The sequence below is a fragment of the Tetrao urogallus genome (assembly GCF_951394365.1).
Source record: "Tetrao urogallus genome assembly, chromosome: 1".
In the NCBI taxonomy this organism is placed as follows: Eukaryota; Metazoa; Chordata; class Aves; order Galliformes; family Phasianidae; genus Tetrao; species Tetrao urogallus.
The window spans coordinates 58070398-58095199 of record NC_136813.1 but is presented as its reverse complement, the minus strand read 5'-3'; the positions used below and the strand labels follow the sequence as shown (position 1 = coordinate 58095199).

The 24802-nt window shown below is 43.6% G+C and overlaps 2 protein-coding genes across 2 annotated transcripts; both read right to left on the bottom strand.

Moving 5' to 3' along the window:
- Positions 1–1456: 1456 nt before the first annotated feature.
- On the bottom strand, positions 1457–8586 carry LOC306958223 (coagulation factor X-like; the record flags this gene model as incomplete). Its single annotated transcript, XM_079549664.1, has 5 exons — positions 1457–2004; positions 3208–3325; positions 4338–4501; positions 5452–5583; positions 8511–8586. The coding sequence occupies 5 exons, from the start codon at positions 8584–8586 to the stop codon at positions 1457–1459; spliced, it is 1038 nt and encodes a 345-aa protein (XP_079405790.1).
- A 3569-nt stretch (positions 8587–12155) lies between these two features.
- Positions 12156–23116, bottom strand: LOC306951644 (coagulation factor X; the record flags this gene model as incomplete). Its single annotated transcript, XM_079542183.1, has 8 exons — positions 12156–12700; positions 13491–13608; positions 14874–15127; positions 15933–16073; positions 16555–16668; positions 19283–19307; positions 20751–20911; positions 23047–23116. 8 exons carry the CDS (start codon positions 23114–23116, stop codon positions 12156–12158), a joined length of 1428 nt encoding a protein of 475 aa, XP_079398309.1.
- Positions 23117–24802: the final 1686 nt, after the last annotated feature.

The following is a 24802-nucleotide window of genomic DNA, read 5'->3' as shown; positions in this document are numbered from 1 at the left end:
CCCCTTACTAGGCTCAGTGTTCTCGCCTAGAACTCGGCTCCCCGTGGCCATACAGTCGATTCCTTTGCCACAGACTCAGCAGAAAGGCAGCCCTGCCCTGAGATCAGTGCAAAGCCATCACCACCGAGCTGTCAGCTACATCCTAGCCAGATGGGGCCGGGAGGTGGAAGTGGTTCCTACTGTATACCTGACTCCCAAGCCACGGGAGACACAGACTCTGTGAGCTTGTGCTGCTGGATTACATTTAGAAGTTGACTTCAGTATTCATGACAGGAAAAGAAAATATCCCTCTGCAACAAAAGATCTGTGGCATTTGTAGGTGTTTATGGAAGAATCAAAGTAAATCTTCCAGAATAGCCTGAGTTACAACTCCATCCTTTCTCTGAAGTCTTAGAAGATTGACAGAGGCAGAGCACCAGTAATGTGATGTATGTCTTTCGTGTGTCTCTTGAGAACTGCAATTTTCTGTGCAATTAAGCAGTTGGGTGAAACGCCTCTGCAGACAGCATTTGTTCTCATGTACTGACACTCTTTTTGAAGTACATCACAGGGAACTTTGTTTTTCCTGTAGGGACCCAAGTGTCTTACAATCTATTTCATCATTTTTATGTACCACTGAACCGAATAGCAGATCTTTGTTTTTCTCTCAGAATTAAAGTAAAGCAGGCAGGGTACTTGTGGTTCAGCTGGTTTTAGAGTCAGACTTTTCCTATTCTTGGAAGAAAATTTACCCTATGAGATTTAAAATCTCTCTGGTTGTTAATAATTTAAATAACACCTTATATAAATGATGACTTACAACAATATTGTCATTTGTGGAATATGTAATACGTTCACTTTATTACAGACAAAATCATGACATTAGTAATTATGGTGAAAGAAGTATCTCAGAGGGACAGCAGGAGATTATCAGAACACCAGTGATGTTGGTAATTATAAGCAAGCTTTGCCAAATCAGTTAATATAATAAGGCACTGGTGTCAGTGACATGCCCAGTTCCTTAAACTCAAATGTGGATACACAGTTGGTTTCCACTTTTTTTCCAGATTTTCAGCAGTTTTTCCAGAGTCTTTAGAAATACTGTCCTACTTTGATATTATTCTGGTCTAGGTTTATTTCTATAAAACAAGTACTGCCACAGGAAAGTTGAGTTAGTTGTAGCCTTTGAATGGGAGGAGGGTGGGCAGCCAAACAGCCAAAGCCTCCTAGGCAAGTTCAATCAACCACACCATAAGCAAAAAGAACTCCTTCATTGTATTTGAAGATGTGCCATTATTGTCCCAAACCAGCAAGTCCAAATACACCTTCTGAAAACCAGGCATGAGCTCATGAAGAAACAGCTGGCATCTTGACAGAAATGTTATCAGGATTACAGCAAACATTTTACAAAGAGGAAAATATTATTTGGGGATGAGATTGATGGCTAAGACAGTTGGGTTGATTAAACACCAAGCCATTAAGAGTTTTGTGTCAAAACACTTCTTACCCATGGCAGGAAATTTGATACTTTAGTGTATATTCCATATTTTCCTTGCCTCCCACATCCTTCTCCCCAGCTGATGATACCAGTAACAAAGTAAGTGTCATTGTATTCGGTTACATGTGGGCCTCCTCCATCTCCTTGGCAGACATCTTGTCCATCTTTATTATAACCTGCACAGAACATGTTTCTTGTGACTAAATAACGAATAGCTTGCTTGCAAGTTTTCTTATCCACATAAGGGATCTGAAGAACTTTCATTCTTCTGACTGGCCGCGTTTGTTCATATGAGTTCCCAAAACCACTGACAATTCCAAATGTTTGGTTCATCAGAACATCATTAGCAAAGTCTTCTTCTGGAAGGCATGCTGGGACAACATCCTCAGAAAATGTGATAGGTTCTTTTAATTTGATGAGGGCTATGTCACTGTCATGGGTTTCAAAATTAAACTCAGGATTTGAAATTATTTTTTCCACTGTGTGCAATGCAGTACTTGGTTCTTCCTTTTCTCTGTCCACCATCCCTGTGTCAGATTATTAAAACAGTTGTTAACAAGATTATACCAGCAAGCCCAAACAGCACCTCAGTAAAAGATGGGACTAAAGTTTATTGTACTTGGAATAGACATTTGTACTGTACAAACAAAATAGACCTGGTCTGTATCTTGATGCTGTAGCATTTTATATCAATTTTGATACCAAGTGCATTTAAAGTCAAAACTTTTCTATTGGAATGACAGTCTCAATGACAACGTTCATGTAAAGTTCTGGCTACTACAGTGCTACTCCTCATATACAAACGAAACCCCAGCATTGAAGAGTAGGACCTTGCTCCTGTTCTTTGTAGAGCAACACAGTCAAACAGACTTAAACTGGAAACATTCACTGTCTTTAACATTCTGCTCAAAAAATATAAGAACTTGTTTATATTTACTCTTCTCAACTTGTATGAAAACATTTTAGGAATTAAATTGACGGCCATTAATGCTTATACAGGTTTTGAATTACTATTGTAGGACAAGTGGAAATTTTGTGAATCAGAATACTGTTTTCAGTGCCTAGAACTTGTGACAAGCTACTTTTCTTTTTCCCCCTTCATAAATTACCATAATAAATAATGAAGGTAAGGTTTCCAGCACCCAACAGTCTCAGACATGCTGTCAAAACATTTGTTAGCATCTGAATGTGGCATATGGAAGTCTTCAAGGTTTGGCCAGCACAGGGAATTGCATGAAGGTGTAACTGTAGACCAATTAACTAAATCTAAAATTAAACATGGAAGAACTTCTTTAAAGTGAGAGTGACAGAACACTGGAACAAGCTGCCCAGAGAGGTTGTGGAGTCTCCTCTGGAGATATTTAAGATCCATCTGGATGCTTACCTATGTGGCCTGTAGTAGGGAACCTGCTTTAGCAGGGGGTTGGGGCTCAATGGTCTCTAGAAGTCCCTTCCAACCCCTGCAATTCTGTGATTCTTTGAAATCAGCTCAGCGTCACTTGCCCACATATTTTCCCAGTTCCTATTACAGACAAGCTATGCTGGGCCAAGCGAGGCTTAAAGAAACTGTCCATTCAACCAGGCTGAACATGTAACTCATTGCTAGCCAACAGACAAAATGAAGCAGTGAGATGTATCTGGGGATAGTTCAGTGTCTTGCACATAGACACTAAAAGACAGATTTTGGTACACTTATTTTTATAGTAAGGGTCAAAATGACAACAACTCACCAACAAGAACCCGTAATTCTGTAGAATTGTTAACACAATGAGCTGCAGTAAGTATGAAATACTCATTCAGAATTGTTCCTCCACAGATCCATTCACCATGCTTCTGTACTAGAACAGCCTGCCAAGAGAGGAAAAAGCATAAGTGCAAAAATGTTTGTGCAGGGAAATCCTCAACAGCTAGTTTAGCTTCAAGTACTTTTCTTAAAGAAGAAATTTTCATGTGTATTTTCTGTCAGCAGCATCCTCAATTCGGATGTAGTGAGAGTTACACTCAAGAAGTATAAGCCACCACAGAGGGAAACTTGACAAAAAGGACGTTTTTCCTGGCTCAGAGTTGAGTTTGCATATTCCGTTATTATTATTTTCTAAACAAACTTGGTTAATATTCTAACAGCATTATTCCTCTCTGGTTTTTGTTTGAATTCAGCCACAGTGAAAATAAGAACTCCAGCCATCCTTTCAACACTACTGTGTTGCAATCTGAGTAGCTGTGTGGTTGGCAGGGAAGGAGTTCTGGGGAAAAGTCCTGTTCTATGCTCGATGTCTGCCACCCTCCTTCTCTCCTAGCCTCTTCCTCTTAGAATGTTCTTGAGTTTGAAAACAGTCATGTCTTCATTCATGGTAGTAGACCTATGCAGAAACTAGTCATTCAAGAGGGACGAACAACCAGATGTTGACACCAGCTTGTTTCAGAGCACAGATTCCCCTCCCCACTGTCATCCAGGTCTGCATCTTCACCCCCCTTCCCTGCTGCCAACGCTCTCAGCATGGTTGCAAGCACAGCCATGAGTCCATAACTTCATTGTTTCCAAATGTCCTGCCAGCTAATTGCCACGGTGAGACCTATTTGTCCTACTAGTCACCATGCTATGTGCGAGCAGCACAGCAGGTTGAACTTGTTGCTTTGGCAAAGTGGTGAGCTATGCAGTGTTGCCCTGTTTGTCTTCTATGCAACTAATAGACAGGGTCTATTCTGACCTTTTAGATCTGCTTAGAGGAGCTGCAAGTCCTGCTCAAGCTGAGCTACATCCCCATAGCAAGCAGAGATGAGGGGTACGGTGAAGTGTAAATGAGTTCCAGACCTGGTGAGTACCTGAGGTGTTAAGCCTCTTGAGAGTAAGGCACCTTACCTGCCATGGACATATGCTGGGTATAGTGCCAGCCTCTTCTACAGCCTTAGAGGTGTTACTTGGGGCCTCAGCAGTTTCCTCATTTTTAAGATGATCTTCTGGACTTATAGCATTTTCTTGATCCACTTCGTGATTTCTCTTAAATTTACCACATGGGAACTTAACTGCAAAGACAAAACTGAGACACTAACACTTGATGTCTGCATCTGACTGAGAATTTGGTGCACCTGTCCCTTATTAACAGCTAGGCTGACCCATCTGTAACCTAAAGCAAACCAGCTGTGAAGGCCCAACTGCTGTTACCACCATTCACTTTAGCTCAGTACTGCCTTTCTTGCTGGTTTGGCACAGCCCCCATTGTAACAGCTTTATGGTCAGCAAAGAAAATCCAACTTTCAGTGCACCTCTTACTGTTCTTCACCACAAGAAGTGTCTCAGACTTGCTGGAACATGGGTTTTGCAGTCAAAAGTAGTCTTCAGATTTGTAGATCTGTATATGCTGTGGAGGAAAATGGTTTGCAAGGAAACAGGTTGCTTTCAGGGTGTCAAATCTTTGTGAAAATGAATGAAAATTAACTTAAGAGTTCAAGAAAAACTTTTTGACAACAGCTGATACGATTGCTTTGGTTGCAGTTGGATACTCAGGTATCCTTATCAGGGTTGCCTCTGCAGTAATTTTTGTATTTGCAAAAACTTCACAAATGCAAAAGGGAAACAGACCCGGCTGGTTGAAAAATGAAATAAAAATTCCAGTTCTAAAACTTGCTCATGGGTTTAGCAGTTCCAAAGTATTTAGAAGTTAAACATCTTCCGTTATTGGTGTTGCTATTTTCACGTACCTGTTGGAAGATGGGTTTTGCAGTCAGGTCTGAGAACGTACCCATTTGCACTATTTTGGCCATTGTACATCACTCACAGTTGTACAGTTTGATACTGGTTGGATTATCACCTTTTGCTAAACAACTTTTCATTGGTAACAAATCAAGCAAGCCAGATGCCAACAGTGAACACTGTTCCTCATGCTGCAACAGCACTGCAATGCATCAGCCCTTCCTAAATGCAGTAAAGATGTGATGTGTGTCCAACAGAATGAACTTTAAGTGTGGCTTCATACCTACAGGAACACAGGTTTTGTTGTCATCATCCAGAGCATAGCCAGAAACACAGGAACATACCACTCCTTCATCTTCCTCTTTGCAGAACTGTGTGCAGTTCCCGTTGTTGTCCTTGCATGTACTTGGTGTGACTGCAAAGGAGGCAAGCTTAGAGACAGGTTCATATTCATGCTGATTTCATAAAAGCACAAGCAGCTATAAAATCTTGCTTGCAAGCATTATTCAAAACCCTCACCACTTTGTAATTCTGTGCAGTTCCTGCCAAAGGCCTCCAGTAATCACAAGTATAAAAATGAGCATTTTTAAGAAACCCATAAGCTGTTAACCAGACCACTATCATTTCATATCCTATCACAGAATCACAGAATCACAGAATTGTAGGGGTTGGAAGGGACCTCCAGAGATCATCGAGTCCAACCCCCCTGCCAAAGCAGGTTCCCTACACCAGGTCGCACAGGTAGGCATCCAGGCAGGTCTTGAACATCTCCAGAGAAGGAGACTCCACCACCTCCCTGGGCAGCCTGTGCCAGTGCTCCGTCACCTCACTGTAAAGAAGTTCTTGCACACGTTTGTGTGGAACTTCCTGTGCTGCAGTTTCTGGCCATTTCCCCTTGTCCTGTCTCCACACACTGCTGAAAAGAGTCTGGCCTCACCACTCTGCCCCCCACACCTTAGGTATTTATAGACCAGGATCAAGTTCCCTTTCAGTCTTTTCTCAAAGCTAAACAGACCCAGCCTTTCTTCATAGGAGAGATGCTCCAGGTCTCACCATCTTTGTGGTCCTCCACTGGACTCTTTTCAAGAGATCCCTGTCTTTTTTGTACTGGGGAGCCCAGAACTGGACGCAGTACTCCAGATGAGGCCTTACCAGGGCAGAGTAGAGGGGAGGATCACCTCCCTCGACCTGCTGGCCACGCTCTTTTTAATGCATCCCAGAATGCCATTGGCCTTTTTGGCCACAAGGGCACACTGCTGGCTCATGGCCAACCTGTCGTCCACCAGGACACCCAGGTCCCTCTCTGCAGAGCTCCTCTCCAGCAGGTCATCCCCCAGCCTGTACTGGTGCATGGAATTATTCCTCCCCAGATGCAAGACTCTACACTTGCTTTTGTTAAACCTCATCTGGTTTTTCTTTGCCCAGCTCTCCAGCCTGTCCAGGTCTTGCTGAATGGCAGCACAGCCTTCAGGCGTGTCAGCCAATCCTCCCAACTTCGTATCATCAGCAAACTTGCTGAGGGTGGCCACTATCCCCTCATCAAGGTCATTGATGAAGATGTTGAACAAGACCGGACCCAACACAGCCCCATGTTGGAACCACCGACCTATGTTGGAATAGTTTCCCGACTGTAACTTGCAGCTCTTTGAGAACACAGGCTGAAATAATCTACAGTCAGAGGAACAGAGGGAGAATAAGAAATTAGCAAACACTTGACTATCAGTCCCTGGCATCACGAGCTCACAGGCTTAATGGGAAAAATCTTCCCTGCAGTAACAGTGTGGGAACAAGGAGAGGTAAACCAGTCCTAAGAGAGGTGGTCTAGTCCTTCCTACAGGTTTGTAGGATTCCATAGCACACCCATGCAGCTAACCCACTCTAGATAGCCTTGTAACAACTAGATGTATAACAACAATATCCATACAGAGTTTCCCACACTGTGGCATGATCCCATTGATTCTTGTCTTCACTTTTTGTCTAGTGGAAATGGAGGCTACTTCAGTTCCTTCCTTGTTTTGTTACATATTTCAGAGACTCCCTTGATTATGCATTGTGGGGCTAAGGGAGAAATTTTGTTTTGCTCTTCCTGAATTACCTCCTATTTCTGTTGGACTACTGTACCGTTATTTTTGCAAGATGGTCTTGAACTCTCATGTTGATTTATGGTAGTCTTTCATTCTGGGACCAGCTATAAATATCAGGAGTCACTGGGGAAGATACTGTATAGCAGCTATCCTAAGGCTCACCTGTGTGGAGCCCTGCACTCTCCATCAGCTTTCCTTTGACACTGAAACGCTGACTAGCACAGCCTCACAGCCTGATGTTCACCAACCTCTCTGCAGTTTCATCTAGATCACGCTTCTCTACTTGCTACGGTGAGAGTATTATATAAAATGATGTGGATGCATGGCATCTTTTGCAGCCTGTTATCCTGTCCCCGGGGAAAATGAGATTGGTGTGATGTGATTTGTTTCTGACAGCTGCAACTCAGCAGTTTCTTTTCTTCTTGCTGAACACAAATAATCTGATACCTTGAGGAAGAAAGATTCTCTTCACCATTGGGGAAGCATTCTTCTTATCCTCTCTTTCTACAGCTGTATTCTTAGATCAGCGCTGGATTTTCATGTTCATCTTATTTTATTTAGGCCTTAGCTGTTCTGTTTTTATGCCAGGATGTTTGCAATTTTTTTATGCTCATCCTCTGTGATTTGAACTAGTTCTATTTTTTCTGTGCTTCCTTTTGGAGGTCAAGTCTTGAAGCAGCTCATTATTTTAATTAATCCTCTTCCTTTTTTGACCTTGGGATAGTGTGACATGTAAGCTTTTATTTTAATAGATACATCCACATATTTTCTCTCTTTCAAAGATACATTAATTTTATTCTCTTGCTCCTTTTCTGCCTTCATAATAAGTTCTGTGATTTTACAACATGGAGTCCTGGTTCTTCTCTGCACTATTAAACACCATGGGTTCAGTTTGTCAGTAGCCTACAAATCAACACCAATAATAAGGACCATTGAATTCTTACATCCCTCGAGGACATAAGAACAGCACATCCTTTGTGCTGTCAGTTTGAAAGCACTGCATATTGACATACTAACCCTGTCCTTAACACCGACACAGCCCCTTCACCAAAAAGGTATTCCCCCAGTGACTAAGCCAAGAACGTACTGTAATATACTGTATAACTGTAGCTGGCAAATGGGAGCAACGTGGGTGAGAAAGCAAAGCTAACAAGTTTCCCTGCTGGCACTCTGCTCCACAGAGTGCGAATGATGGCAAATAGTTACCTGTGCATCTGAGGCAAAGCAGCACAGAGCCAAGTTAAAGTGAAGACTGCACCTGTTTGCAGCGTCTGAAGGAAAAGGAGGACAACGGGAAGAAGCCACACTGCCCGACGGTGACCCATCACTGCCATCCTGTGAGCTCACTTGGTGTCTCTCCCCGGTTTTCCTGCAGGGCTCTGGGGCAGCTGCTAAATAAGAAGCACTGCAGAGCAAAGGTCGTTAACTCAGGAGAAAACAAAACTGCTAGGGGCAAAGCGTGGGCTCAGAGTCACCAAGGACAATGTTAAAGCAGCAAAAGCCACTGTGTCACAGCAGTGCCACCCCGGCAGCTTGTAGGTGTCCCGTGACAGCAGAGATCCACAAAGACACCAGGACAGTACTGGACAGTACTTTCACAAATGCATCAATTTCCACCTTCTTTTGGCCTTATACATATATTTATTGGCTATAGCTGATGACAGAGCCTTGTGGTCTGAGGCTTTGACCATTCTGGATAATTCTTCAGCTGAAAATGGGTTCCATTTGGACCCAGCCTCTGAAGCAGTGTGTTTCCCCGCCATGATGGAGGATATCACAAAGGCCTTCTTGCCCACCTTCATTCCTTACAGCCCCATTGTGCTGCACTCTTTCTCATTTCTTAAGAAGTTCCAGCATTTGAGACTTCACCCAGACAAAACCTATTGGAGGCTTTTCCAGAACAGAGGTAGAAGGGTTTCCATGAGACCTCTTTGAACCTTCCTCTCTGCAAATGGGCTGGACTCTTTTCACCTTTACCACGGACATGAATATCTGATTAGTTTCTGCTTCTCTACATCAGGATGTTGTATTTTTTTCCCCCCACACAGAAGCTGTTGCTGTGTTTCTGCTCAGACCTTCCCTATTTTAAATCTAAAGGAGCTTCACTTTTCTCATGAGATCCAGCACCTCATGTTCAAGAGGCTCTTTCCCAGATACTTCATCTTGGATTAGACCTGACAAATGCCCTAGCTTCTTGTTCATAGAATAGATTCATTGAATCACTTAGGTTGGAAAAGACCCTTAAGACCAAGCCCAATTGACCTGACACAACCAAATCCTACCACTAAACCATATCCCTAAGGTCTATGTCTACATATCTCTTAAATACCTCCGGGGATGGGAACTCCACCACCTCCCTGGGCTGCACATTCCAATGCCTGACCACCATTTCTGTGAAGAAATTCTTCCTGCCATTCAATCTAAACCTCCTCTTGGGCAATTTAAGGCCATTTCACCACATCCTGTCACCTGAGAAAAAGAGACTGACACCCTCATTACTGCAACCTCTATTCAGGTTGTTGTAGAGAGCAAGGAAGTCTCCCCTTAGCCTCCTCTTCTCCAGCTAGGCAACTCCAGTTCTAAACGACCTCCATTCCAGATTCATTATATTATTCCTCTCTAAAGCTTCAATGTGATTGCACTCTGCTTGCCATCCTTCCTTTCTACCATTTCTACTCAGCACTGCCTTTTCCTTGCAGGCTGAGAAAGCCTGAGCACCTGAGGGTAGCTTTGAGCTTCCACTTCCACCATTTACCATTTAGCTCTTGCCTAAATCAGTAGTGATTGTTTGCCACGAGGAGTTCTTGCATTTTAAAATCCACCAGTTTGCACTGCTGCCGTGTGCTCTACCTCTTGCCTGACACAGAATATGGAAGGAATACGAAAACCCTGTGCACTGTAGGCACCATACACGATTAAAGCTTGGTGAAAGATAAACTCTGATTGCAAAACCCAAGGACAGTCTCTTGTACACTACAGAATAACGACACTTCCTCTCTTCCCAGCATCAGCCACCTTTACCAGCGGGAGGTCCTCTCCTCGGCCATCCCAACACTTATCTATAACACACATAGTCCAGTCCAAGAGTCACTTCAGGCTTCTCTGATGGAGAACGATGCCATTAGCGCAAGCGCTTGTATGGAATTTGAATAGCACCTGTGCCTGAGCACTTCCCTCTGAAAAGGGATGTTCCACCCTGATGGTGTATGGGGTGAATGTGAGACAAAGGGTTAGAAGGTACAGTGGACAGAAAAATTCACGGAACTAACATTGCTGAACAAACATTTAAATAACCCTGCTGTGATTTTATACAGGTGGAGATCATCAATCTGGGGTAAATGACCTGCAGTTCTTCATGTCTGCGTTTTCTGCTGACTGCAGCAATACCCTAGTGCTGAGCAGAGCTGTCTTTCTACTTTTTTAATATGCCTTCCTCACTGCACATGCTATACAAAACTAGCCAGTACCCATTCAAACCCTAAGAGATAAGTGGCAGGTGTCTGGCAAAGTTTAGTGTATCTCAGACAGCATAAGAGCATCATAGATCAGAGGACCCTTGGAAAATCCATCAGGATTGATAGGAAACTAGACTCTATACTGCATATTAAAAAGCTTGAGGAAATTGGATTTGTTAAGCCAGGGAAAGCTGCATTTAGATCTTTCAACAAGAAAAATTCTAGGTGGATATGACTAATTTTTAGCTGTGAGAGTGCTAAAACACAGCAGCTTGTTGCCCAGAGAGGTAGCAACTCTGCCTTAAAAGCTTTCAAAACTTGACCAGAGCCTGCACAAACTGATTTCTCTTTGATGTTAGCCTTGCTTTAAGCACGGGGTTGGACCAGATAGCTTTCACCCATCCTGTCTACTGCAAATTATTCCATTATTTCTGTGACGAGAACTGCAGCTGAGAAGGTCTGAAGAAGAATGTATGCAGGAACAGCAATCCACATATATAAAACTGAGTATTGAGCCACTGTTAATCATAAGGCAAGGGAAATGTGTCACGTATTTGTTTGGAGACATGCACTCTTTCTTCACTTCCAAATAAGACTCTCTCTTCATATATGTATGAACTGACCAGAGGGAATAAAAAAAGAACAAAAAAGAAATAATGTTTTATTTCAAATGCTGATGTATACTGATAATACATCTTACAGTAGCACCTGGAACAACTACACACAGAAGGACCTCTCCGATCCTTAGCCATGCACAATCCTATGATACAGGAAACAGTGTACATACATGTTATTTTTTTCTGAAGAAGCAGAAAATAAGTGTTCAAATTAAACTAGAGTGAAGTACAACCACATAAAGCAACACAACATTTTATTTAGCTGCTGTGACCTAAGTTGGAAGTTTTGTGGAACATGGCTATTTAGCAACATATACTGAACACTTACTTGTGTTTCAGCTTTGTCCAAAGAAGCTTCCCTTCTCCCTTCATCTTCTAAAGACAACCACAGGTAGAAGCTAAAAAGCTCTAGTGGGAATAAACTCCCTACTGACTGAGTGGGCTGCAGTAGGAGGACTGACTGAAATCCTGGCCTTCCCACTTCCATCATGTTATGTCCAGGAGTCTTTGGTGGAATCACTTGGGCAAACAGACAGGAACCGACATGACAATATGAAAATAACTAGTCAAGTAATCAGAAGACACCAATGAGCAGGCATTTTGTTTGGTGAAAGCCCCTTACTGTACGAACTCGAAACAACACCAGCAGACCACATATACATGCTTAAAGTCAAGAAAATAAAAGAAAGAAGAAAGAGAAGCAGCACTGTAACTTCAAGAAACCAGCTTTCAAAACAAGTTTAGCAGATATGGCTAAAAAATAAAAAAAACATTTCCATTAGATAAACTGCACCTTGTTTCCTAATGGGAGGATTGAGAGCTACACCACTACTACTTTTGTCTCATGACTGTCCTTACCCAACGCAAGAATCTGGACAGTTTGGTATATATACCGTATTTGCCTTTCCTGGCACATCCTTCTCCCCAGCTAACAATTCCAGTAACAAAGTAAGTATCCTTATATCTGGTTACATGGGGGCCTCCACTGTCTCCTTGACAAGCATCCTTTTGCTCTGTTTCATAACCAGCGCAGAACATGTTTTCTGTTATTGCAAAGTTAGTGGACTGCTTGCAAGTGCTCCTATCAACATAGGGGACTTCAAGCACTTTCAGTCTTTTGGAAAGCCGTCCAGCTTCAAATTCACGCCCAAAGCCACTAACCATCCCAGACTTTTGGTTCATCAGCACTTCATTAGCAAAGTCTGCTTGCGGGAGGCATGCTGGGACAACATACTCAGAAAACTGTATCGGTTCCTTCAGCTTTATGAGGGCTATGTCATTATCATAAGTCTCAGCGATGTACTTAGAGTGGACAAATATTTTTTCTGCAGTATGAGTCGTTTCAGAATGTTCTTCCTTTTCTCTGTCCACTTCACCTGTACGAGATAATTAAAAGGATCATTAATAGGATAAGATGACAGCAAATAAGAACAGCCTTGATAAAGGAGGACACTAGTATTCCCATTGCAACTGCTCTAAGTCTTCATACTGTACAAGTAAACTGCAATATTTATTAGCCCCACTTGGATGCAGTTTCAGCTCCAAGGTTTATGAAGTTTTCTGTACTAGTTTATGTAAATCAGCATAAATTCATAAAGCTAAACTAATGCAAATTTGGTGGATGTTTTACAGCAGCTTGAGCCTGGCCTATACTGGGGAAGAGCATCTACTCTGAATCAAAACTAAAAGAGCGCAAATACATAGTTGTGTTGATCTAGTATCATTTCTCAGAAGTGAAGCAGTGAGCTAATGTGAGATGAGAGTTTCTTCTTCCTCTAGTCTGTGTTTCACAGCTTTCCTATGTGTTCCTGTAGAAAAAAGTTGGCGTGTTTTTCAGAGCTGCAGGAAAAAAACTATGAGCTTTCTGTTGAAGCATTAATCTGATAAGCACAGTGCTCGCCAACACTTCTAGAACATTTGTTCTTAAACCCTTCCAGCTACCTGGCAAAGAAGAAATTATCACCATTATCACCTACTTCAGCTGCCCCAGTGATTACAAAGCAGAATTTCTGCAATAGGAAACAGTAGATAGCATACCACCACCAAAACCGGTAACAAACCTGTCAATATGATTACATCTTAGACGGGTATTAGGGCACACAGAATCAGTCTGCAACACATCCTCACACATCACAAAAAAAAAAAAAAAAGTACACACCAACTTACCAACAACAACTTTGATCTCCTTGGATTGGTTTATGCAATGAGCTGCAGTAAGGATGAAATCTTCATTCAGTATAGTTCCGCCACAAAACTCTTCCTCTTTCTCATTTATCAGCACAGCCTATGAGAGAAAAGAAATGGGAAATGCATAATTTAAAAGAGCAGCTTAATCTCAGTGAGCTATAAACAGGTGATTGTTTTCTCTGCACACTGCATATGTGCACATTACAGTAACTTGTATGCAGAGCTCCATAGATTGTCCATAGTGCTGCATACACATGTGCATACGCTACAGATCAGCAGGTACTGTTACAGAGTCTCAGCTGTTTTCCTGTGATACAGAAGTTCAGCTTTCTGACTTCATAGTGCCTCCTTTTAGTGACATCTGCTAGGAACAAGATGCAGGCTGACTTGCTGAGCAAAGAGCAAGGGCCTTGACTTACTATCCCATAGAATTTCTGCCCAAGATCTATTCCTGTTTAATCCTCCTAGTATTTTGAAGACAGGGACAGATTTTGGCTGGTCTGAGCTCAAGAGGAAAAATTAGTTATGAAAGCAAATGCATGCTGTCCAGTATACTTCCTAAAGGGCTATCTTGGGGAACAGGGATGGAAGGCTGCAAGACGAAGGCACTGAGAATGTGACTGTATAGTTAGAGTACTCAAGCCACACTAAGAAAAAACAAGCATAATTCCCTGATAAGCAGTGGCTCTGGCTCTGCAGATAGCCTCTACAACACATGCACAATTTTACTGTATGATATTCACTTTTGCAACTAGAGGTTGATTCAGTTAAGCTTAGGTAGTGCTGGCCAAGCCATTAGATCAGCAATCTGCTAAAAATGTTTAAGCTCTATGCCCACGTTACCGTGGGAACCTCCTCTTACCCGTGTCAGACCTACACAACACTACACCCATACAGAATTGGACTACTATGCTAATGGTCCCAGTGAATGAACAGATCAGTATAGAAAAGCACTCCATGATACATCTCACTCAGACAAACAGAGAAGGTAAGTCATCATTCCTTAGAAAGGTTGAGTAAGGAAAGGCAAAGAAAGATGACAAAGAACAGCAGAAGCAGGTCAACTCTGCCAGAACAGCCCAGCTTATGCACAGAACTGGAGTGTAACCTGTAAAGACAACATTGCTGAACCAGCATGTCTCAAAAACCCTCTCTGGTAACAGATTAAAAGCACCACTATCTAAAATGTCACAAAAACTTTCATTTTGACATCCTAAGGCTGCAATTTGCAGAAGAGCACACACAAGTGCCTGAGTTCATGTAACTCAGCCAATTCCAACTACAAACAGCACACAGCAGAACACAAATTGACTAAATAAACGATTATGCAGTTTCCATCAAAATCACGTGCATCAGATTTACCTGCCATGGGCATTCACCAAGTTTACACTCATCCCCACCGACTATCCTGGTATCGACATTCGGATCTGTCATCCTCGATCTGTTGCGAGGAGGGGGAGTTGGGCTTTCTGTGGTAGTTGCGAAGTCCTCCTCCAGACTTGTTTCACTCATGGAGGGGACATCTTGATCACTAGTTGCATTGGTACTACTATTAGTGGGTAAAACGATAGACCTTTTAGTTCTTTTCACAAGAACTTTTCCACATGGGTACTTTACTGTAAAGACAAGAATGCTACAATTAGAGAAGAAGGACTGAAATATGCATGGAAGAGGAGACTCTTTGACAACACCATCTCACAGTTTATCAGTTAATGCAGCTGTTTTCAAGACTAACAAAACCCTGGCAGATGCAACAAAGGAGGAAAAGCAGTTGTTCTGGCAGATGAAAGGCATTTGTATGTCCTAAAACTTTTCCGTAAGTTCAGTCTCTGCACAGTGTTTTCAAAGTATTTAAAGTTATCTTCAGCTGTTTACGTTGCCATATGCTTGTCGTAGCTCTTACTACAATCATCTTAATTAGAAAACTCAGTGTACTGCGTAAGAGAGACAGCCCAGGTTGTGTAAGAGAGACAGCCCAGGTTGTAAAGGATATAAAAAACAATGGCAGAATCATACAGTTGACTCACATTCCCCTCCCTCCCTTGATTTGCTGGAATACAATGAAAATGTACTTAAAATAGCATCAATCTTAATTATTTAATGTCAGCTGTTACTATTTAACTAACTGAAATCAAAAGAAGTTTTTGCAAGTGGCAATTTTATACAGAATGTAAGATACAATTACAGTTTTCTCGACAATTACAGCACTTTATTTGCTCAGGTAGTTCTGTGAGAGGCACCCTGCAAAGGGTGCCTCAGCTTCATTCATAGAAGTTCATCACATCACCTCATGGAAGGCTTTGAAAATACAAGCCAGTTGGCTTCAGTCTTAAAACTATGCCACGTAGAATATGATTCAAAACATATCCTTTAGCTGTGGAACAAGCCTCACCAGCATTAGTTTACCATGTGGCTTCGTACCTTTTGAAACACACTGCTTGCCATCTTCTGCCAGCTCATACCCACTTGTACAGGAACACATAACATCCTTCTGCAAACTTTTTTTGATGCTGCAGAACTGCTCACAGTCACCATTGTTTATTTTGCAGTACTTTGGTATGACTGTGAAAGACAGAAGATAGACAGACAGATTTAGAAGAAAAAAAAAAGATGATTCCTTGCAAAGCTTAAAAATCTCTGCATCGTCTTCTGAGATCTGCCTTCTTTGGTTCTTCATGCTGTGAGCTGATCAGGACTGTACTTCTGAGCTTGGAATCCAGGCTCTTTGATATGAGCAGTAAGAATCTTGTGGTTCTTAGATTTATTGTCATGCTTTGGGGATTTAAGCTCACGTAAAGAGGCACTGTGATAATTAAAAGTGCTTTCTTTGGAGCAAGCGTAGTGTTGGAGCACTCACTATCACTATCCAGATGCTGAGCCAGAAGGCTTTCCGTTTCTGACACACTTCCATCTCATTGTTGACAGCCACCTATTCTATGCATTTTTCCAAGTGAAAAATAATGCTTGCTAAGGGATTGTTAAGTCTCTATGCTTCAGCAACCTGGCATATTCACTGCCACAATTCTCTGAAAGAGAAACCTACCAAATTCACAGTTCTTTCCTTGATAGCCATCCAAACAGGAGCAGGTGTAGGAACCAAGTCCATCTTTACAATGTCCACCATAGTGACAAGGATTTGAGCTGCACTGGTCGCCATCTACAAAAACAAACCAAAAATCAAATTGTTGTTAGAGAAAATACATTTTCAATGAACTCCAAAGGGGGGTTAGTTTTGACAAGCAATCATTCTTTTAAGACATATGTCTTGTGAGTGGCCACGTTCCAGGCAGAGCAAGAGCAACTGCAATCTTTCCAAGTAAGCGTGATTCATATATATAGCCTCAGTTTTGCAATCTGTTTTTGGTGGCTACTGTTTGACAGTGTGTAGTTACAGCTTTTTTTTTTCTAAGAAGACAAATTAATACCTGCTTGTCAAAGTGTACATTATTTACGGTGAGGACTGTAGAAGCAGACTGGACGTTTTCATGTTGCAACTACTGTCTAAAGCATTTCCCTGCCATTTCCACATAATAATAACTCAACTATTAGTTATTTAAAGGTCATCTCGTCCCATGTGCATGTGTTTTGCCCACAGCGTTGCTCTTTTAAAGCAACCAGCATATGAATCAGGAGATAAACAAAATAAAACACTGTAAAAGCTCTTCTAAATCCATGTTTGCAGGACAAATTCCTGTTTTGTGCTGCCTGTGGTACCAAAAATGTCTCATTGTATCCACTGAGGTGCGAGCGTCAGTATCAAAGAATTAGCTCTTACCTCACTCTTCCTGTATTTAAGCTGGGATCTCCGTATCTGAAACACAGTTCTACAGTCTCTCTTCCTTTCCATGACACAAGAACAACTGCCTGACTTGACCCCAGCCACACGTAGCTCACAAATAATACAGTCACAAGAAGGGAAATCAGGCTATGCTGCATTTGGAAGCATGTGACACATAGCAGCCCCTTTTCCTACCCGCATGAATGGATCTCACTCCTGCACTGATGCTTGCTACTATGTCTCTCCCACACAGCAACCCACTGTAACAAATGCATTCCTGCATCACATGAACCTGCCAGGCCCTTCTGAATGATAAGAAAAGGAGGATATCTGGAGAACTGATGCTTGCTAATTCATTGCCTTAGAAACGCACATATTTCTGAGTGTTACCACCTATTCTGCTCCATTTGGAGCAGCTGAAAGAACAGCAGTGCCCACAGAAGAGAGAAGATGCAGGATACTCATTCTAAGGATCCAGTGTGTCATCTGCATGATGCCCTTGGCTGTGAACTCCTCTGCTGAAGTTGCATCTGTCACAGAGAACACCTGTGGGGCTTTGTTTGCACTGCCCCACGACTCTCCATCCCTTCTGTACCTGAACGTGGCCGCAAACACCAGCATTCCAAATGCTGCATCCACGTGATCTACCACAGAGGTGTTGAAGACTGATGTTTATCCTCCATGGTAGAAAGGCAAGATCAGCATTTATTAAAACAAAGGCACACTGGAGGCCTGCAGCACAGCACCTGGTTTCTGCCTCCTCTGCTGTACTGGAGGGCTCTGTTCTGTAGTGAACTCAGCTAAACAGCATCCTACTGATAGAAACCATAGTTTCTTAATTTTCCCTGTACTGCAGTTGCTGCTGGAGAGCTGAGTTTTATACCAATATTGCACAAAAACATTGCAGAATCCCCTACTAAGAAAAGAAATGAGAATGAATTGTTCTAACTTGGCTGAGGGCAGCTGTGGTTTTCAGAACTTCTAAACACCAATAAGGCATGCGTGGACTGTGGTTTAGGATGTATGAAATTGGCATTTCCGCTGTGAGCACTGGCACTGATGTTCCACTGCCTGTATTCTCATGAGAAAATGGTTTGAAAATTTCCACTTCTGTTCACTGCAGCACTGATGCAGGCTTTGTTGGCAATTTCACCCCATAGGATGAAGAATTCTTCCCTCCCTTAGAGGATTGTGAAAGCCTGCATCCTTTTCGTGACCACTGTCTTCCATTTTCTTCAGACTCAGAAGACAAAGCTGAGCAATCTCTGGTTAACATTTTTGAGGTACTCTTCCTAACACGAAGGCTAGACACATACTTCAGGAGAACATGTTACCAATCAATAATACATTAAGAATATGTCCCTGTGAGCTTATTATGAACAACAGAACCCTAATAAGTACAAGTCAAACCTCCAGAAAAACAAAACCAGAGAAAACTGACTGGCAGTATCTGCTAACCCGCTGGTATGTCATCCTTGAATGCAAAACAGCTCTGTAGAAAACAATTCCCACCAAATCTCTGTCTTACAGGAATCAGCAACACTGTGGCATGGGCAGTGGCATGCAAACGGTAAGTGACTGTGCAGCACAGACTGATATGTTGCATCGCCTGATGCAGTGAAGTGCCACCCCCATCTATGACTCTTTGCAACTTGGACTCCTCCATCTTGGGCTGACCCTCTGCAGGATGATGAGTGGGCAGAGCTAAATGCCCAGCTTCTGCTTCTCACTACCCTTGGCACGCAAAGGGCCAGTATTCTTTTTTGAGAGGACAAAGATCATCCCAGGAACTGGAGGCTGCTGAATCTTGGTGTCAAATAAAGTGATTGGGTTCGAGAAACTGCAAGGCTGTAAATCAATCAGATTCCTCTTTCAGGGGAAACAGTGAAAAGAACAAACAAGGCAGCAGGAAGTGGTTATGTAAGAGGTGCATCCTTTTTAACCTTGCGAAAAGGAAGCTTAATTTTCTAAACAAATGCAGACTCTTTCTTACCTACGTAGATATTCCAGAATTCCTCCTACGGGTTGGTTTGGGGCAAACGAAAACAAAAGAAAACAAAAAGAGTTAAATGAGAATTACCAAATTCAGTTCTTCAGAAGAATATCAGAGCTTTCGTACAGAGAATACCTGAAGCTAACAATTGTTGAAACAAAAATTTAATTTACAGGCAAACAGTGGCTTGCAGTCTGATATTGTCATTTAATTAATTTAAACCACCTGGTTAAAACCATCTATAGTGCTCAGCTCAAGAGAAACAGGCCTTACACGCTTTTCAAAAATACCTAAACCTCCATAGAGATTTCTTAATGTCACTCACTCAGCATAAGGCTCTTCATTTCTTGCATAACTGTCTCTTGCCCTCGGTTTTGATTGAACTTCCTTACCCTCCTGCGATGTCAAATTTTCAGCTTCCTTCCCCTGTACCCCCATGGAGCAGGACCTCAGAAATCCTAAGGTTTAAAAGTATTTTGTCTGACTTGTGTTTTTCTGTCCCTCTCACTGAGGACTCTGGGTACGCTGTCTGCCCAAGACGGTCCCTTCCAGCCAGGTCTGGTCACCAGGTAGAACAGGCTGTGCTGGTTCTGCTATGGTTCAACCCTTACACTTTGAAGTGCCCTGGCGATGCACCCATGACTCCCCACCCAGTTCACCTCAGGGCCACTCTAAAAACATTCTGGCCAGCAAATAACACTACAGTTAAATGAATCTGGCCTTGATTCCAGTTTCAGAGCTGTTCCACATACAGCCAATGTTCCCAGTTTCCCTCCACCACAAAGTCACTTATGTTTTCATATATTACTACTGATTCTTGTTCCCGTACTTTCCCCATCTCTGTAGCTTTAGCTTGGGCACTGACTGCACTTCTAGCTAAAATTAAGCACCTCCAGGGTAGGGAAGGTGACAAAAAAGTCACACACACAGACTTCATTCCATGTGGGCAATTTAACATAAAGAACTGTCCTCAGTACACGTTCTGTCAATTTAAATGTGGGAAAGAGACAGCCACAAAATGATATAAGCCCTGTAAAACTTCTCGGGATAAATATGGAAAAACATTCACATGAAGTTCCATGTCAGTATTTGCCATCTCAACCTTCCATGGGCTCTCTATCTAAGAACTCTTGAACATAGTCACACTGCTCAGCTACACCACAAGAGAAAATAGCTTTAACGTAGAGAGTACCAAATTATTTAAAGGTCAAATACCTCATGATGAATTAAGCAGATCAGAACAGGTAAAAGAAAGGAGTCTTTAACATGGGGTAACCTTGCAAGAGATAAATGATGTCTGTTTTTGTACATGTATGCCTTAGCAATTCCAGCCAAAATCAAAATCACCACCTATTCTTTGCGGTAAGTGATCAACAATAACACTTGTAAGTCTTGGCTCATAATACATCAATACTGTTTTGTAAACACAAAATATGTAGGCCTATGTTTCATATTAGTTAATCCTTACAGTTTTCTCATTGTCTTCAAAGGCTTCTCTTGCTTCTTCTTTTGAGCAGCGCTCCTCATTGCATTCTCTTTCAATATTGCCTTGCTTCATTTCTTCTAAAAAACTGTTGGCACGTTTTGTTCTTTCCAAGAACTTGTTGGCACTTTCTTTCTTGATGAACACTAGACAGTAGAGAAAATGGTACAATTACAGGTCAACATTTGGTGGCGGTAACAAGTCATCAGAAATAAGTGAAGAAAGAAAAACAAATCAGACATTCTCAGCACCCTCCCATAGGCAACATCACTTGTAATATTAGCCCTCAAGCAGATGGGATCTCGGGATCTCTGTGAGATCAGTAACTCCAAGACAAGCCAGAGGCACGCAAAATTCTGTCCTCTGTTGTTAGTCTTGAGAATAAAATGTGCAGGTTCCTGCCGAAGGTTTATATTTCTGCTGCTCCTGCTCCAGATTCCAGCTTTGAACAGAATGACTTGCCTTGCCACAGTGATGGTGTGGGAGGCTGCAGTCCCTGATTTGGTTTTAAAGCTGGCAACCAGGCAACACCACTGGCTGCTCTGGAGACATATGGTCCAGCAAACAAACACCACACAAACAGAAGATGCAGTAATTTGCCAGCATGGGGTTCCACTGGCAGATGGGAACAGCTGTTCCACAGTCCCACTTTCAGAAAAGAAACAGCCCATGTGTGAGATCTACTGCCCTGCACTACCCCAAGCCCCAGTGTACTGCCCTTGGGTCTTTCTTCCCACTTAACAACTGTCTTTCATAGTCTGTGCTGGTTCTGTCTTACTTCTTACAGTTACTGTCTTACTTCTAAGTTTCCGAGTGCAGCCAAGGCAGCTGTATTCAAAGATTTAATAAAGAGCAGATGCAAATGAATGTCACCTTCAGCATCTAAAGAAAGTACAGCTTGAGTTCAAGTTGCTGGGTCATTTTATTTTTTAAAAGTTTGATGTCACAGAGCACAGGCCCTGCTGCCTTGAAGTTCAAGATGCAGGTAGCTGATGATTTAATGGAAGGATCAGAGGCGTTAAGCCACTTGGCTGCATGAGCCATCGTGACACTCTGCAGTAACTTGTGCACATATTAACTGACAGGAACAACAGAAGCAACACTGTAGTAAGTAGATTGCCAATTACCTTGTAAAAAGTAAATGTTTTAGGAAAGCTTGTGGATTCTGAAAACTAGCATTCTAAAAACCTGAAACCTACAGAGGAAAAAGTACTTTCCAATCACAGGGTGGAAGGCAGCACTGCAGATGGGACTTGAAAGGCAATGGAATCAGTTTGCATTGACCTTAAGCAGCCCAATGCAGTAATATGTGAATTATCTGATCAGTACTCATACTTTTTGATAACGGAGCCAAATTTTGCAAGTGCTGTTCATACTGAGCAGCAGCACAGAGCCTGTGTATGTGTGGAACTGTGGTGTTCCACTCGCTCTGAGAAGTCTATGTGCAGGAGGGCTACAGCAATGCTTGTAACTTCTAGCTCAGTAACAGTCAGTTCATTCACCCATGCCTCTTTTGTCCTTAAGTCCCTCTCTGCAGTGCAGGACGTGAAAGGATGCAGCCGGTGGGGTCACTGTACTCCTTTGCCTCCACATCACTGCTGCATGAGGATGTTTTTGTAAACTTGAACCAGCCGATAAGCATTCTCAGCCTCGAGCTTCCTGCCATCCTGCCTTCTTCAAAAACACGAAGGAGCTCAGGGTGTTGGTCAGCTCAAGGAGGACACTCCAGCAGCTGGCTGTGGAAGGACTTCACTGTAAAACCCAAGCAGGCTGACTCACTGAAAGAAGAGTCAAAGCCTTCAGAGAAGCCGCCCGGTGCGGCTTTCTGCTCTGACTTTGATATTGACCCTCGCAGCAGAAACAGAGGCAGGACGCGCTCACCCCTAAGCTCCAGCCCGCGGACAGGGGCAGCCGGCAGAGCACAAGAACGAGAGCTCGCCGCGCTCGGAAGGCAGCCGCGCTCCCGGCGACGGCAGCCCCGTTCTACAGGGAAGACCCCCCGGGGCTAAATCCCAGCGGCCATCTCGCAGCACCCCAGTTGCCCCCCGGCCGCTCCCCGCCCCGAGGCGCTGCTTTGCCCTCCGGCAGGACTCAGGCTGCCTCTTCTTGGGGGTGACAGCCCGGTCTGCCCGCTGCTGGAGGCCGCAGCCCCCGCTCCTCTCACGCACCGCCCGCGTGCGGGAGGCACTTTCCAATGCGGGCGCTTCGACAGCAGCTCCCTAAAAGCTTTGAGGAGGGCACCCCCTCCTCGGCCCGGACGCCCCGCAGAGCCGCCCCTTACCGCCTCCTTCAGCCCGGAGCTCGTCCGGCAGCGCCGCGCAGAGCAGCAGGAGCAGCAGGCGGCCGGCCATAGTGGCGCGGGATGGGCACCGCGACGGGACGGGACGGGACGGGACGGAGCCTTCACCGGGCGGGCAGGGACTGCGGCGGCGTTGCTTCACCCTGCCCAGAAATAGCGGAAGCGCCCTGGAAGGGGGAAAGCCTCTGTGGGATTTCTCAGCCGGGGGGGTGGCCCGATTATGTGTCGCCTCTTTTTTTTCTTTTTCCTTTTTTTTTCTTTTCTTTTCTTTTTTTTTTTTTTTCTTTCTTTTTTTTTTTTTTTTTCTTTTTAAAGGAAGAGCTTGGGAACGAATCATCAGCTTATTGAGCAAGTGCTGGCCGAGGCTGATCTCACCCAACGTGGTGCTGGCAGGTGTGGGGCTTGGTGTGATGCTGAGGGATGCCCCATGGCAACCCCACTCCCTGCCGACGCCACACTCTGTGCTTCACACAATGTTGCTCAATGTTGGCTCTGTTGGCTTTGCCACCCTGTGGCCCCGTGGCCTGTGTTGGCACACAGATTCCTCACCCAAGGAGATGGTCCCCAAAACTGGCCTCTGTCTCCCTATTTTTTGGGGTTTCCCAGTGCCAGTGCCTGGTGAGGTCTCCTTGCTGCCACAGCGTGCCTCCCATCGGTTGTATGAGCTTTAACAAGACCCACTTGCACTTGGGTCACAACAACCTCAGGTATTGCTACAGGCTTGGGACAGAGTGGCTGGAAAGCTGTGTGGAGGAAAAGGACCTGAAGGTGGTGGTTGACAGCCGGATAAACATGAGCCAGCAGTTTGCCAAGGTAGCCAAGAAGATCAGTGGCATCCTGGCTTGTACCAGAATTAGCGTTGCCAGCAGGAGCAGGGAAGTGATTGTTTCTCTGTACCCTGCTCTGGTGAGGTCACACCTTGAGTACTGTGTTCAGTTTTGGGCCTCTCACTATAAGAAAGACATTGAGGCTGTGAAACATGTTCAGAGAAAGGCAATGAAGCTGTGATGAGTCTGGATCACAAATTTTACGAGGAGCAGCTGAGACAACTGGGGTTGTTCAGTTTGAAGAAGAGGAGGCTCAGGGAAGATCTTATTGCTCTCTGAAACTACCTGAAGGGAGGTTGAAGTCAGGTAGGGTTTGGTCTCTACTCCCAGGTAACAGCAATAGGACTAGATGGAATGGCCACAAGTTGCACCAGGGGAGGTTCCTGTTGGACGTTAGGAAAAACTTATTTTCAGAAAGAACAGTGATGGACTGGCACAGGCTGCCCAGGGAGGGGATGAAGTCATCACATCGGAGGTGTTAAAGAACTGTGTGCACATGGCACTGAGGGACATGGTTAGTGGACATGGTGGAGATGGGTTGGGGTTGCACTAGATGATCCCAGAGATCTTTCCAACCTTAATGATTCTGTAATTCTGTGATTGTTTACATAGGCTGTTATGTTAAAAATATGCATAATCTTGGCTTTATTATGTGAAAGTCGTGCCACGCTGCCATTAATACTGGTTGGATATTTTGTCTGCATTTTGCCCTTTTTCTGTGGGGTGACTTGTTCATAAATATCAATATTTACAGTAGAGAAGTCACCCAGTGGAGCCCGTAAAATCAACAGCTATTCAGTTTGAGGGGCCTAGGGGGATGATGTTGCAATGCCAGGTGCCTCACCTTGGTGAAAATGAGACTTCATTTGCTGGCTGCTGCCCCCAGTCACCTTTCTCCCTGGGAATTTTCC